General features: G+C 41.2%; 1 protein-coding gene across 8 annotated transcripts in view; it reads left to right on the top strand.

Moving 5' to 3' along the window:
- The window catches only part of RNF145 (ring finger protein 145), a 53,194-nt gene that overhangs the window by 31,219 nt on the left and 6,697 nt on the right, over positions 1-15,278 (top strand). For all 8 annotated transcript variants that reach the window (XM_080626906.1, XM_080626911.1, XM_080626909.1 and 5 more), the window contains 4 exons: positions 2,947-3,038; positions 7,739-7,974; positions 10,655-10,830; positions 14,564-14,704. In XM_080626906.1, the coding sequence (XP_080483032.1) occupies positions 2,947-3,038; positions 7,739-7,974; positions 10,655-10,830; positions 14,564-14,704 (645 nt within the window). The remainder of the gene's footprint in view (positions 1-2,946; positions 3,039-7,738; positions 7,975-10,654; positions 10,831-14,563; positions 14,705-15,278) is intronic.

The raw sequence follows: 15,278 nt of genomic DNA, 5'->3' as shown, positions 1-15,278 counted from the left end.
TAAAAAAATTAGGAGGTCTTCAAACACTGCTTCTCCAAGCTGGTAAGCCTAAAACTCAATTAGTGAGAGTTACTTAGAGAATTAAGACAAGTACAGACCTCTGTGCAGGTGACTGATTCAACTAGACAATGGCAAGACATGTAGCTTGAAGAAATTTGGGTAATCTCCAGGCACGTTCCTGATGTTGCAGAAGCAACTGTAAGTGCAGGTTTGTTGATATGTCATTGCTAAGTTGTGTAAGGTCATCTTGCTACAGTTGGTATGCTGGATGATTTTGTAACCTGTTTCTTAACGGATAGAGAAGAAACTTCATGTCTTCACTGCTTTCCTTCTAGCAGTTTACAAATAGCCACTGTTTTCATTCTAAATTTGAGGATGGAGCATGATATTGCTAATCCAGCCATCTTCAGCATGTTGCAGATGGTGTTACTGTTTTCTCCCTTTGTAACTCTGATTATCGTGTTTGTTGGTAATGCTTTCAGTGCTGAACCCAGCACATTCAGGAAGTGCTTTCTGCAGGTTCATGTGAAATAAATAAAAATACTAAAATAATCAACTTTGTCCCAAATATTACATCTGTACAGATGGCGGAAGGGAGAAAAAAACCCCTTGTGCTTAGCTATGCCTTGATAATAAGGGGAAAGTTCTATCTAGAATCAGTTGTTTTAAGTGGCTTTTCAATCCTCATGTGTTTTTAATTATAGGTTATGGTCTAAAGAACCCATTTCAACATACCTCGCATATACTATGACACTTGAAAAGCTGCAGTGAGTAGGAAGGCTGTCAGCTATGAAGAACAGGCTTTGAAGTGTTTGTTTTAGTACTTTGAGATTTATGTCTTCAATTCCAGAGATTTTTTGCAAATGAAAATGTGAATACCTTAACTAGAAGGGTATATTTCCACATTTCTGGGGGAGAAGTGAATGCTGCTAGTAGCCCTCAGATGCATCTTTTTCTGCACTGAAATCAAAAGAGCTATTGTTGTATTGGTTGTGGTTTCCGGTACTGTTTGCCTTGCATTGACTGCATCTGTTCCCAGCCAGTGTGGCTTGCCTCACTGATACAAATAAATAAATAATAAGTGAAATACCACGTCCCTTGAGCAAACAAAGTCTGCTACCTCCATGCAGGATCAGATCAAGTGTGTACGCATAAATGACTGGACAATATCGGCCAGATTGGAGCACAGGCTTAGTTGTGCTGCTGCTAGCAGCATTGGTCGTGTAGTAACAATGGTGGAGCAGCAGCTGTCCTAGGAGTGGAGAAGGAAGGATCACAGGGCAAGGCAGAAAAAGGGGCTGGAGTATTGGATCATGATGCAAAGGTTCATGAGTATTTCCTGTTGTGTTGTGGCAGGGCATTAAGGAGCCGCTGGACAATTATCGAATCATAGAATAGTTAGGGTTGGAAAGGACCGTAAGATCATCTAGTTCCAATCCCCCTGCCGTGGGCAGGGACACCTCAGACTAAACCATGCCACCCAAGGCTTCATCCAGTCTGGCCTTGAACACTGCCAAGAATAGAGCATTCACAACTTCCTTGGACAACCCATTCCAGTGCCTCACTACCCCTACAGTAAAGAATTTCTTCCTTATATCCAGTCTAAACTTCCCCTGTTTAAGTTTTAACCCATTACTCCTTGTCCTGTCACTACAGTCCCTGATGAATAGTCCCTCCCCAGCATCCTTGTAGGCCCCCTTCAGATACTGAAAGGCTGCTATGAGGTCTCCATGCAGCCTTCTCTTCTCCAGGCTGAACAGCCCCTACTTGCTCAACCTATCTTCATACAGGAGGTGCTCCAGTCCCCTGATCATCCTCGTGGCCCTCCTCTGGACTTGTTCCAATAGTTGCATGTCCTTTTTATGTTGAGGACACCAGGACTGCACACAGTACTCCAAGTGAGGTCTCACACGAGCAGAGTAGAGGGGCAGGATCACCTCCTTCGACTTGCTGGTCATGCTCCTTTTGATGCAGCCCAGGATACGGTTGGCTTCCTGGGCTGTGAGCACGCACTGCTGGCTCATGTTTATTTTCTCATCGATCAGCACTCCCAAGTCCTTCTCCGCAGGGCTGCTCTGAATCTGGCTGCTCTGAATTACCGCGGTCCTCTTCCAGGATCTCCTTCTGAAAGTTTAAAATGCTTGCTCCTACTGTGAAGTTCATGTTTGAGTTATATTGCTGTTAGATATGTTAGCCTGCTTGAAGGCGGAGCTGATGGATAATCACCAACAGCAGAAAAATGCCCAGTGTCTTTGGGTTCTTTGGTTGCCTGAGCTCACACAACTTCTGAGAGAAATTACAAATACCTGTCAGATTTTCAGACTACCTTCCTGTGTCTGCCAGTTTGAGGGTATCTGGTTTGTCCCCCAAGTTTCCCAGATAGAGCTAAACTTCTAAATTATGTTGGGTAAAAGGATTATATAGCAACTCTGTTCCTGACTGTAGTGTATGACTGTCACCTTTCCTTCATACCTGTTTTTTAATTTGTTGCAAAGAGGTTGTTAGGTGCAAAATACAATAAGCATGAAATTTGAAGACCTCTCTGCCAAGCTCTCGAGTTTATTTTTTTTGTTCACATGGAGTTGGTGGGAGAAGCAATTATTATTTGGAATAAAAACGCTTAATAAGGATACTTAAAAATGGAATGGTGCTTAAGAGGCTTTGTCAATAAGCAGTTTCAGGCCACACTCTGAAGAACAGCTTGGATATCCCAAAGGATTTTTACAGCTATGCCAGTGAGTCTAATTACAGCTAATACTTGTCTCACTTAAGGATCTAACTGAGGCATGACTTACACCAGTGAGGCTGCTGTACCAGTAGTGTTAATATTGCTATGTGTGATTTAGTTGACTGTGGCATATACTGAAATTGCATATGTGTAGAATGCATAAATTACTTCTTGTCTGGTCGGATGGATCTTAATAGTGTTTGGTTTGGTTTTTTTAGGGATTATGTGAGGAGCGAATTGGAATCAGGATATGAAGGGCCAATGTACTTGGAACCTCTCTCTATGAATCGCTTCATGACTGCTTTAGTAGGTAAGTGCTTTAAATATTTGTGATGCAGGAGAGAGTTCTGCCTAATTCTCTTCATTGAAACCTGTGCGCATTTTACCTCTTGGTTTCAAATCTCTCATCACTTTTAGTAGCTGTGTTTCCTATTAATATGCAAGAAGCATGGGAAGGTAGGTGTATCCTGCCTGGCTTTTTCTATGACACTGATTTACCAATGCTCTTGTACTTGCAGCATTGAAGTATTTTCTGGGTCTGTTTGTCATGCTGTGCCCCTACATTCTTCTCAGACACGCCATCTGATTCAGGATGACTGGATTGTCTGTAATAATCTTTAGGTGCAAAGTACTGTAGACATTTCAATAGTAACTTGTATTTGTAGGGCTTTTGTCAATGAAAGTCTTGTATAAGTATTCTTCATTTGCCTTATAGGTGAGCACTGTCATTCTCAGAAAAAACCTGGTGATACATATTTGTGGGTGTGTGCACACAACTACAGTAAGGAGTAACAAGTCAAAACTACATTTAAATTGTGTTTGATTAATGGCAGAGATGACTTCTCTAACTAAAATCCTAAATAAATCCCAAAGAATTGGATTTTCTAGACTGTTTCCTTACCCTTTGAACTTTGACAGGAAGAGAATAAATTCAGTGTTAAGGTTGCTACACCACACTGTATGTTCTACTGAAAGGATGTTGGAATACACACATACTCCATGTGTATTTTAAAATTAAGCCTGAGACAAGCTTGGAAGAAAAATCTTAGTGAAAGGAATTAAGGAAGATCTATGGATTTCATCAGATTATTGACAGATTTAGTCTGCCGTGTATGGTTGGCAGAACTCAGCTGCTTTCTGTTTACTTGCAGCTGCTACTGGCAGATATAGATGGGTTTACTTTTCTTTAGTGTGTTAGGTCTACCAGAATATATACGTCTCCTGATTGCCTGCATCCCTACTTTCAAATGTAGCATTTGCCTTTGTTTTAAATATTTTTAATAGAAATAACATTGATATTTTTCAGTGAAAGGGAAACTTCAGATATATTTTTTACTCTTACAAATTTCTAAATGCATTTTGCTGTCTTGTCAAATGACACCAAAGTACAACTAAAGCCTTTAGTGTGTTTCTATGACAAAATGTTTGTAATTAGCCTTTTGAATCTCAGGTGCAATGCAGGGTCCCATAATAAAGCAGAATCCCTCAGAGAGCTTCACAAAGCATGAGGCAGGCCTAGGCAGGGTCAGGAAGCATTGTGTCATTCACAGGCAGAAACTAAGCCAAGAGTCAAGCCCATTATGCTTCATCCAGGTTTTAATATGGATTAAAAATAAGTGAGAAAAAGGTAATACTCTTTGTACCCCATACAGTTTTGGGTTGTACTGGGTGTCAGACTAAAGTGTCCCCATATTGTAATGGGTTTTTAAAAATAGGTACTTGACAATACTAGCAAATGTGTACGTAAGCAGTTGTCTTTGGGGAAGACCTGTGCAAGTGGGCTGTGAGACTTGACAGTGTTTTGTATAAATGTGAAATACTTTCTCAGATTTGTTACATACAGAGGTATTTATCCAGTTCAGTCTGCCATGTCTCGGGAGTGTACTGCGCTGAACTGTCATCTTCACAGCAAAATGAATATACAGGTGCCTTGCTCCATCTTTTTCTTCAATGTTGTGCTGCAGCACTGTTGACAAAGGCACTGAGGCAGGTACCTGGGGAAATAATGGTGCTGCTGATCCAGCTCTTGTTCCTCAAAGTCCTGGTCAGAATTAAGGGGATGATGTGCAGTAAGCCAACTGCTTCACAGATTTAATCTTTGTTAGTGCTTTTATTCATTAGTGCTTTTTGAATGGGCTCTCCTAGTCATTTCTTCCCTGCATCTAATTCAGTCTGATGACTGTTGACTAGAGTTACTAATGTTCCTAAGTGCTGGATGGAAGAAATAAATGTCTTTGAAGACCATCCCTTGGATGAGTGTTCTATTTTGTAAGCATGTCAGTTGTGAATGTTGTAAAGCTGCGTGGTTTTGGATGCTACCATGAAGATTTGCTTTTTCTTGGTGCACAATATGGGATTAGATATTTACTTTAATGTATATATAATAATATATCCTGGGGTTTTAGTAGCATTTAAGGATGTAGGCAGGGAAATTCGTTAACATCAGCTTTTTAAAATTGGGAATGAAATACAGTTCCGTCCAGTCAGAGCGGTTACAACAGTGGCTGTACCACATAGGCTTTCTTGTTGCACATTTTCTATTAGCTTATGAGCTGGGGGGCTTTGGCTACCTTTCAGCAATGTTTAATGTGTTTGTGGATGTTTTGGTAAGGGAAAAGAATGGGCAGAAACTTAGGCAGTAGGTTTCTTCCTTATTGCCTCATTCTCTAGCAGAAGAGCCTGGTGTCCTGCAGGAAGATTCTGGCTATCAGGCTCATCAGCTGTGTCAGGCAGTTTTCAGTCCATGGTGTTTAAGTTTATGGAGCACAAGCATTCAGTTGGATTTGCTGATCTTAGCTGATAGCTGAAGTGTTAGACTTCTGACACTGTGACGTTATGTTGAAGACTGACAGTGTACAGCCCCACTTGGAGATAAGCTATGATTTACTGCAGAGAGAGATTGTCCTGAACTAAGGTGCTGCTACCCAGTTTAAAATGGGAAGTACCAGTCATTAAAAGCTCCATTGGAGGCATTTTCAGGCCCTTCCTGAAGAGGCTGAGAATTGACAAGGTGCAGACTTCAGGAAGAACTTTGGGACCTCCAGAGAAAGTGCTCCATGTATTTCCTTTGATGGTGTACACCTCTCCTTCCTATGACAAGTAACAGTTGATCAGAGTTTAAATTAAAAAAGGTGGGAGGGTCAGAGAGTTTAGCGGGGATGACCAGCATATGTGGCACATCACTGCTGGAGGAAAGCAGGTTTTGCTGTTGCATGAGATGAAGCTGAACCTGGAGGTCCTATTTTGTGATTGGAGAGCTCCAGAGTCATCCCAAAGAGCGCTGGGTTGCTTAATATGATGTTGTTGCAATATTTTATTTCAGATGGTGACATGCCTACCCAAGAACATATTGGATGCTGGGATTTGTATCACTTTGTGTGTGGAGCTGGGTTGCCTTAGTTACCATGAGTCGCAGAAATCCTCACAAGCTGACTGTGCCAGGCTCCTGAATATTACAGCACAGCAGTGTGCTGGTGGTATCTTAAATAGGGTTGTAGCAATGTGTGTGTGGGCAGAGAACAACAAAGCAGAGGGAGAATGCTTCAGAGCTGGTGTGCTGAACTTCTGAAAAGATGAGTAGAGTAACTTTCTCTGAGGCTTACAAGCCCTGGCATGCTGATAGTGTCTTGCTGAGAGCAAGGGTGCTTGTTCTGAAATGTACTTCTGAATTAGCAGATTTCATCTAGCAAATTGGTGGTAGGCCTTCAACTTGAAAGATGACAGTGTGAAGGAGGAAGAACTTTGCTTAAGTAGTAGAGATTAGAGATTGCTTTCAGCTCAGTTGCAGTTATTTTGAAAGGAGAAGTTCTTTTCTAGGTGGGGAAGCTGAGCAGAATGAAAGCAAAACCCTGCTACTGCTGTTTCTCCTCTTGCTATTTCCCTCCCCAACCCATCGAGAAGGGCTTAGAAGGTCAGTAAGCTTATGTGAACATGTGGAGTTAGCAGTGACCTAGAGATGGTAATGGCCTTGATTTTGTTACTCTCTGTTTTGCTAAGGCTAATTCCCAGTTTTGGGAAAAGCTGTGAGATACAAACATCGGTGGAGGTAGCTCCAAAACAGGATGAGCACTTGCATTTAGCATCACATGTTGTGGGTTTCAGATGTTAGCTAACACAGGTGGTGAACAAGGTTCTGCTTTTAAGTAATATCCATAAACCTTTTCCTTACTGCAAAGTGATGAGTGAGAATTGTTCTTTTCCGGGTTTCTCCCCATTCTGTTCCCTCTGAGAGAAAGGGTACAACTTCCAGTGACTCTCATGGGAGCAGTTACGCTGGAGTGATCTGCTCTGGAAATACCAGCCTCCAGATCTCTGGGTGTGTGGAAGATGTGCTGGTGTCCCTGCCAACTGTTAACTAGAATTTAATCATTAATTACCTGTCACTTGCAAGCTTCAGTCTGTGCCACTGCCTCAGGCACTATGAAATTATTGAAGTCTCAGCTGTTGACCTGGCTGTTCTCCTGTTGCTCTTCTTGGCCAGTAATTCCTCTTGACAGGAGAAATATTGTTGCTCTAAAAGCCATTTGGGACCTCTGATTACCCTATTTTTGCATAGATTGGAATGAAAGAGTAGTATAGCTGTGCTTCAGAAAAGCGCCTGCATGTATACAGATCCCACCAGTATTGAAGTTGAACTGGGGTATTAAGGAAGAAGAGGGATGACTTGCAGGGTTATCCTCTGCATAATGTTATTCCTGGGACTTCATATTAATCTGAGTATGATTCTGCATGTGGTTTGGGTTTACATCTCATTAATCTTTAAAGTGAAAGCCTGCACTTCACATAGTTTGAAAATGTGTGGGCCAGCAAAGGATGTGGAGGAGCCTCGTTTCATAACAGATATGTCCTAGTTAGAGCTGTCATAATATGCTGGATGTTGATAACTGCATTATGGAAAGATAATGTATTAAAGGATGGGTTGTTTGTTTGTTTGGTTTTTTTTTTTTTTTTTTTTTTTTTTCCTGAAGGAGATAATCAGCTTGATTATAAAATACTGTGTCGCGTTTCCAGGTCAGCTGGTGGTATGTACGCTCTGCTCCTGCGTCATGAAAACAAAACAGATCTGGCTTTTCTCTGCTCATATGCTCCCTCTGCTGGCACGACTTTGCCTGGTCCCTTTGGAAACCATCGTCGTCATCAACAAATTTGCCATGATTTTCACTGGTTTGGAAGTTCTCTACTTTCTGGCATCAAATCTTCTGGTGCCCTATAATTTGGCAAAATCTGCATACAGAGAGCTTGTCCAGGTAAGACAGTGAACATAACAATTTCATTTTTCTTGGCCTGAGCCTTTTTTGTGGAAAAGAAAGAGAAAAATATTTTGGGTGTCTACTGTGTACAACTGTGTGTGTGTTCCATTTTCTTAGCAAACCAAATGTGTTCTTATCTATAGCATCTTTTTCTTTAATTTATGGTAGCTTATAATTTGTGAGGGTGAGCAGTTAAGACATTAATTTGAATTATGCTGCTGGCCAGCTGAGTGTGTCCACTTTGCTTGGACTTTGCTTAGTCCTGCCCAAATTCAGGCTAAAAGACAAGGTTGTGGCAGAATGGGATTTTAAAGCCTCATTAAGTGAGCAAAGTAATCCCCACGCATTAATTGTAGTAGCTGTTCATTTCAAAAGATGCTTTCTGTATGAAAAGCGTTTATAATTATACTAGTGTTAAAGTGGGAGTAACACTAAAGCTCATTTTGACTCTAATAATCACTGACTTACAGTCAGTGATCTGTAACTTGCAGACAGTGATTTGAAAAGTCTGTAATATTTTCTTTAGAACAGCAGCATTGCTGAGACCACGAACAAAAGAGTTAGCAGAAACAGGGGAGACTGATCTGACATGTATCCATTTTGTTAACACTTTGACATCTAATATATATGTAGTTGAAAAGATACTTTGTTAATGGTACAGAAACGTCACACCATGTTTTTCTATAGAAGTAAAATGTGTGTGAATATGAATAGTTCTGTGGATTTTGACATACAAAGCTTGATATTTGCTTGAACCACTTGCTGAATTCTTTTCAAACCAAGCCACTGTTTTCTGACTTCTGCTTTTCAGTCCCTAAGCAATCTGAAAATTAACTTGTTAAGCTCTTGTAAAGCTCTGCTTTGCTGTCATATCTGTCATACGCAAACAAAAACTTGGCAGCAGTAGGTGTGTATTGTGCCAAGGTCTCAGCCTGTCATGTTGATCATTACTGTCTGGTTATTTATTTTATTTGTAGTTGGTCTTTGGAGCAGGATTATCTTTCTGTGTTTGTACAGCACCTACTATGATCTGATCTCACTCATAACTGGCTTGTAGATTTGCTGATTAAAAACTAATTTGGAAGCTAACTGGCAAAGCTTCAGTATCTTTGTTTTCCAGTGAGAATAGGAAAGTCATACTTACTCTTCACTTACTGTGGTAGCGTTTGGAGTGAACCAGTTGCATGTCTTTGTACAGCTCAAAAACTTGCAACAGGGTGGAACCAACACTTCCAGTTTCCATTGCATGAACAATGCAGCATTTAGCTTCCTGAAATCAAATTCAGATTGGGTGTAGGTTTGAGAGTAATGTATCTATTTTTTTTATAGGATGCTTGTGCTTAAAACACTCCCAATATTTTATGAATGTTTAATTGCAAATACATTCATGTGCTATATTGATACCAGTGGCAAAACTGGTGAATATTAGGATGTTAAGCACCAGGAGTGTTTTCTGAGGCAGCCATAAAAGATGGAGCAAGGCTACTTTGTGTGTGTGTGTGTGTGTGTGTGTGTGTGTGTGTTTGTTTCAGGCTGTGCCTGATGGCATTCATGATTATGAACCTACATTATGAGCGTAGCATGACCGTTTTCCGATGTGGTGAAGCACTCTGCCAGGAGCTGCATAGGATAGCTTGTGTTGGTCCCACACCATGGGAGAGCTCAGGGGGATCTCCTGAGGGCTGGTACACTTCCTTCACGTGTCTGTGTGCAAAGCTAAACGCAGGAGCTTGGCAACATATCCCTGCCAGCACCATATCCCTGCCAGCAGCATATGCTTGTCCATCGGCCACAGTACATACTGCAGCAGATCCTATGAACATAATATCCCTCACGCTTGTCATGAAAGACTAGGTAGGCAGCTTTTTCAGCTTTTTCTTTAGCTAAAATTTGCTAGCCGTTATGGATTGTATGTCACTGTGGGAAGCAGGTGGTGAGGGAATATTAGTTATGAGTGATTTCCTCTTGAGCTTTTGTATTAAGTCCAGCTATATGAAGTTCCAGCTTCTTGGAAATGACTGCACTGTAATTTAGTCTTTGAAGCTCAAATGACTTCTTTTGTATTGCAGAATCTTCTGAAATAACTCTTAAGCATTAATTTCAAAATACCTGGTAGATTAGGAGCAGTCAGAAGTCTGGTACATGTTCTTTTTGAGATACTTAAAATGTCAGAGGCATCAAGTTTTTCCTTAAAAACAGGTCAGCAAAGCAGATTTACTGTATTGAAGTGATGTGGCTCCTATTTCAGTACCTGTGAGTGCAGTGACTTGGCAGTAGCTACAGAGAAGGCAACATTGCTGTGACTTAAGCTGGGCAAAAAGGTCCGGAAGGGTTGTGTGTTAATTGGAGGCCTGTGTCATCACCCCTCTGACTGCAAGTGGGCTTCAGTCAGCAGCTCCCAGCCAGTTCTTGGTAGGAAGGTGCATTCAGCTGCTCTGATAGTTTGCTGCACAGTCAGGTACTTCTCTCTACTTCTAGATAGTGGTAATATCTTGCTGCTAAATCTGGGTTCTCCCTTTGTCAGACTGTAATTTGATGTATCTCCTTTTCTTTGGGATGACTAATGCCATGTGAATTATCCTTAGCTTCCTTGTGGCTATATTGTTGATTGTGCTTTTGATACCAAATCATGGGTGCTGAGAACCAGTAACAAACTGCATTTTTCTGTCTTGCCCAGGTGGTGGAGGTGTATGGTCTCCTGGCTTTGGGAATGTCTCTGTGGAACCAGCTGGTCGTCCCAGTTCTTTTCATGGTGTTTTGGCTTGTCTTGTTTGCTCTTCAGATCTATTCCTATTTCAGTACGCGGGACCAGCCTGCCTCAAGAGAGAGGCTCCTCTTCCTCTTCCTGACAAGGTAATTAAACAGTCTGCAAAAGGTTTTCTGTTGTTACTGTCTTCTGAAACGAATATGCTTTTTTAGGCACTGAGTATGTAGGTTGGCTTTATTGCATTTGGATGCCAAACAAATACTTGTCCTTATTGCAGCGACCACAAGTGTAAACCCTGTTAAGCTTGTCCTTCGGAGGCATGGATTCCATTCAGAACAGACAGCATTAGGAAAAGTGTGGGACAGTTCCCAGAGAAAGCAAAATATTCCTTTGATGAGGAAATAGCTACAATTAGAGCTTTGGTCCAGAAGTTGTTTTCAGTATAGAGATTGGTTTTAAGGCTGAGATATTTCAGCTGAATTTCAGCCCAAGTGATAATTCGTGATTGTGTTGCTTTCTGAGCCTTGTATGTCTCGTTTCATCATTCTGCTGTGGGACGCATTCTTGACTTCATCCAAGCAGCCAAAGTACTCCACTCCCAAAGTACTTTTGAGTCCAGTGGTTAATCTGGCAGAGGTGTAAAAATCTTAGATACCAAATTCCTAAAAGCTTTGTAAAAACTGTGAGATAAAGCAGAGGCCTGTGTTCATGATGTTTCTGAGAGAAAGGCAGCATTTGGGGGTTCTGGCTGGAACCTCCGTGCCTTTGCTGGCTGTTCTTTAACTAGAAATGACAGCATACAACAGGGAGTGGGAGGGTGGGGCAGAGAGGAACTGGGTGTGTTGCAAAGGATCAGTTACACAAATTAGATAGTGTAATACTGGGATGGGAAAAAAAGAGGTAATAGTTGCCTAAACACAAAGGCAACGCAGGACATACTCTGTAGGTACCATATGCCATTAATTCTGCTGTTTGGGCAGCAAATAGAGTAACTTGCTCATCACTGCAGTTTTCCAATCAGACAATTACCTTTTTCTTGCCTCTCTGTGTGTATATCTGTGGTGCAATAGTGTAAGCTGTCAAAATTCACTATCAGTAAGGAGAAATGCCAGAGATCTTGTTGCGTATAGTGTTACAATTGCTTACATTGTCACACTGCATTATGTAAAAGTGCTGACTGTGTTACCTGGTTGTTTACTAAACCATTGGTCCCTGAAGTTTTTCCTACTGTTCATCTCTTCTGCAATTTTAGCTTTGTTACTACAGAGTACTGCTGTTAGAGGTGGGGGAAGTGATTCTTTTCCTTATAAATAAGTTGAGTTTATTTCTACACCAAATTGTTAACTTCTGTTCATGGCAAAACAGGGAACTTGCTTTGCAGAGTTGCGTTGACTTGATCTGTGAGTGCCTGAATACCAGTTGATCTGTGAAGTTCTCCCTGCAAGTGGAAAAATACGGAAAAATGGTGCAAATGTTCTCAGCCCCGTTGCAGTTGAGAGGTTATAAATGCTTATTCATCTTAAAAGCAAAAACCCAATACCACTAATAGCCTCTTAACCCCTAGAAGGGAGCTGAAATACCTTGTGAGGGCAGTTAATAATGTAGTGCTGGCTGTTCAACAAAATGGAAGAAAAGATGTGCTCTTCCATGAGAGTGAGTGAATTCTGCATCTTCTCCCTTTTCTTAAAATATTATAGCTGGAATTCAGGTGAGAGCAGTTGGGGTGTGCAGAACAGCTGTGTCCAGCTCTCATAGGAGTATCAGAGTGACTGTGCTGGCTCCGACCAAATACTGTCTAGCCCAGGATCCAGTTTCCAGCAGTGGCTGTAAATGAATACCTGGAAAAACACCCGCTCATTTGACAAACAGGACACTTGCTAGTACTCTTCCAGTCCTGCATCCAGCTTCAGCTGTCAAGCTGCATTAGCTGGATATGATTAATATGCATCCAGTAACCCTCAGAAGGACTTCTCTTCCATCAGTTTGTTCTTGTTGCCCTTGAACCCATGTACACCTGCATCATTGAAAGATCGTGAGCAAGGAGTTTCACAGCTCAACTTGGTCTGTATGATAAAAAAATCTATTTTGATTGTTTGAATCCATATAGTTACATTCAGTGCTTCTGGATTCATGTATGGGGGTGGGAGAGCAACATACCAAACAGTTCTATTCTTTAAAATTGGGAGTAGCGTAAGTTTGTTCTTCCCAGACTGGAAAGCTCTTGCTTGCATGTTTGCCGTTTAAAACCCGTTCCCTACCTTTCGTTGTCCTTGCTCCTGTCAAGATCCTTTCTGTGGGTGTGTAGCTGCTGTGATTTGTGAGAAGCCTTGAAGAGTTCAGCTCTTTGGGACAGTTTATGAACATGTGCTTGACACATAAATATAACACTCGGACCTCCCCAGGTTTCTCTTTGAGCTCTTAATCTCCTCTGGGACCCTTGCTTAGTAGATCATCTGAAAGTAAGTTTAAGGGTGTTAAAATTACTCTGACGAAAAAGAATCAGGCAGAAAAGCCAGAGTCTTGATTTCTTGTAATTTATTTTGAAGGAAAACTTAAAGAGTTCCTCAAATATCCTGTAGAAATAGCTGTTTTAAATACTACATTTCTCACTACCATTGTGCAGCAGGAATATTTGAAAACCTTTTCAGCCCTGCCCAGCTTGGTAACCAGGCAGAATTTGAAGGCTTACCAGAAGCCCTGCAAATAGTATATGTAAACACATCAACATTTTCTGTTTTGAATGGCTTTCAAAGGAGTTTTACAGTTAAAGTGGTCATTAAAAGAGACAAACTAAATGTCTCTTGGACAAGCTTTGTTTATTTTTGAGGCATGTGTTTCCTGAAAGTCCTTTAGTCTTGTCAGAGCCCTGGACTAGTTCACTCTTCAGTTGGTTAATTAGCCTGACATGGTTTTGACCACCGTATTTTCTCTCACAAGACTATTGTCCTGGTGAGCAAGAGAAGATTTTATTTATTTGTTTGTGAATGGGGGTGTCAGTGTATATTACCTTGAATAATATATGTGAGGATTTCCAGATGTGTAATCCCTTGTTGACAGGGATTTCTGGTTCTGTGTAAGCTGATTCTTTACGTAGTGCTGGGGCATGTGGTGCACTACACTGCATTCCCCTTGTTCTGACAGCATTGTGTTTCAGAAGCCAGAGTACACTCTGAGGTTTAGGCTGCTCCAAACATTGCAGTGCCAGAATCAACAGAAGGTGAGGGAGCTGAAGTAATGCAGCTATTCTCAGCATCAGCAGATGTATTCTGGGGTCTCAGTCTGTCTGACTTCACTGCTGTTGCTAAAGAGAGGAAGAAGCCTTCTGCAGAATACTCTTTGCTGTCTTTATTTTGCTGCTTCTGGCTCAGCCATATGAAAGACAGGCTGAAGACACCTGAACCTGGTGTGAATTTTACCAGTTTGATGTTTGTTTGCATTATTGTGGATCTGGGTGGAAAGCGCCTTAGTGAATCCATCTGCTTTAACTCTGCCTCTGGTAGCTGGCAGAAATTTCAGCAGGTAACCTGAGTGCTTTGTGGTTATCAGATTGACTTTAGGTTATGAAAACCCTGCACAAGCAGGACAGTGCCACCGTGTGGCACAGCGCTGAAGAGGGATCAGAGAAACACCATAGCACAGCCCTGACAGCAGCATTAGCTGAGTTGAAATTGTGCCTTGGGAAGAAGTAACAGAATACATCTCATCTTTTTCTTTTTATAGAAGCGTTTCATGGTAGTTTAGAGTTTTTAATATATTCATTAAACCAATCCAATTTTGCTTTCAAAGCAGCTTGCACAGTTAACAGGACAAGGGAAAGCTCAGCATGGTGCTTTTAGTTGATGGACCTTTTCTTTTTGTTTCTTTCCTCTCTCTTCCCAGTATTGCTGAATGCTGTAGCACTCCGTACTCACTCCTGGGCTTGGTCTTCACAGTCTCTTTTGTTGCTTTGGGAGTTCTGACTCTCTGCAAGTTTTACTTGCAGGGTTATCGAGCATTCATGAATGATCCTGCTATGAACAGGTAAGTGCCTTCTTGTGTCTAAGGTCAAAAAGAAGGGATTTATACAGAAACATGCAGGTTGCTTTGCAGTTTTTTAACTTACGACCTATTGGGTATCCTTGACAGGTTTTTTGTATGCCAATCTTTGTGCATAGGAAGTATTTGAGGTGAAAATACAGCTTGTCACAGACTTCTTGGGAGATGGTTAATTTCTGTAATAAATTCAGGGCTTTTAGTTGGGATTTGGATTGTCTTAGTGCTTTCATTTTCATGAGTCACTGGAAAATTTTCACATGCTTGGATAATCTAAACACTTCATCTTTCCATTTCCTCATTTACCCTGTCATCATGTGTGAAACATTACTAATCTGTGAGGCTTAAAACACAGCATTTTATGGATTGTCTGTAAATTACTATGGGAAATAGCCAAAATATGGAAACTGCCTTTTCTTAACACTTGTCCCAACTTGTCCAGTATGAAATTGGGATCCTAGGTATGATACTACCTTTCTCAGTTATTCCAGCCCTTAACTCTGTAGAAAAGTTTAGACTATATGCAAAAGAGTGTTTTATATTTTGAATTCTATGATGTGGA

The sequence above is a fragment of the Psittacula echo genome (assembly GCF_963264785.1).
Source record: "Psittacula echo genome assembly, chromosome: 11".
NCBI classification, from domain to species: Eukaryota; Metazoa; Chordata; class Aves; order Psittaciformes; family Psittacidae; genus Psittacula; species Psittacula echo.
The sequence above is the reverse complement of the archived record's forward strand: the minus strand, read 5'-3'. Positions and strand labels throughout refer to the sequence as shown.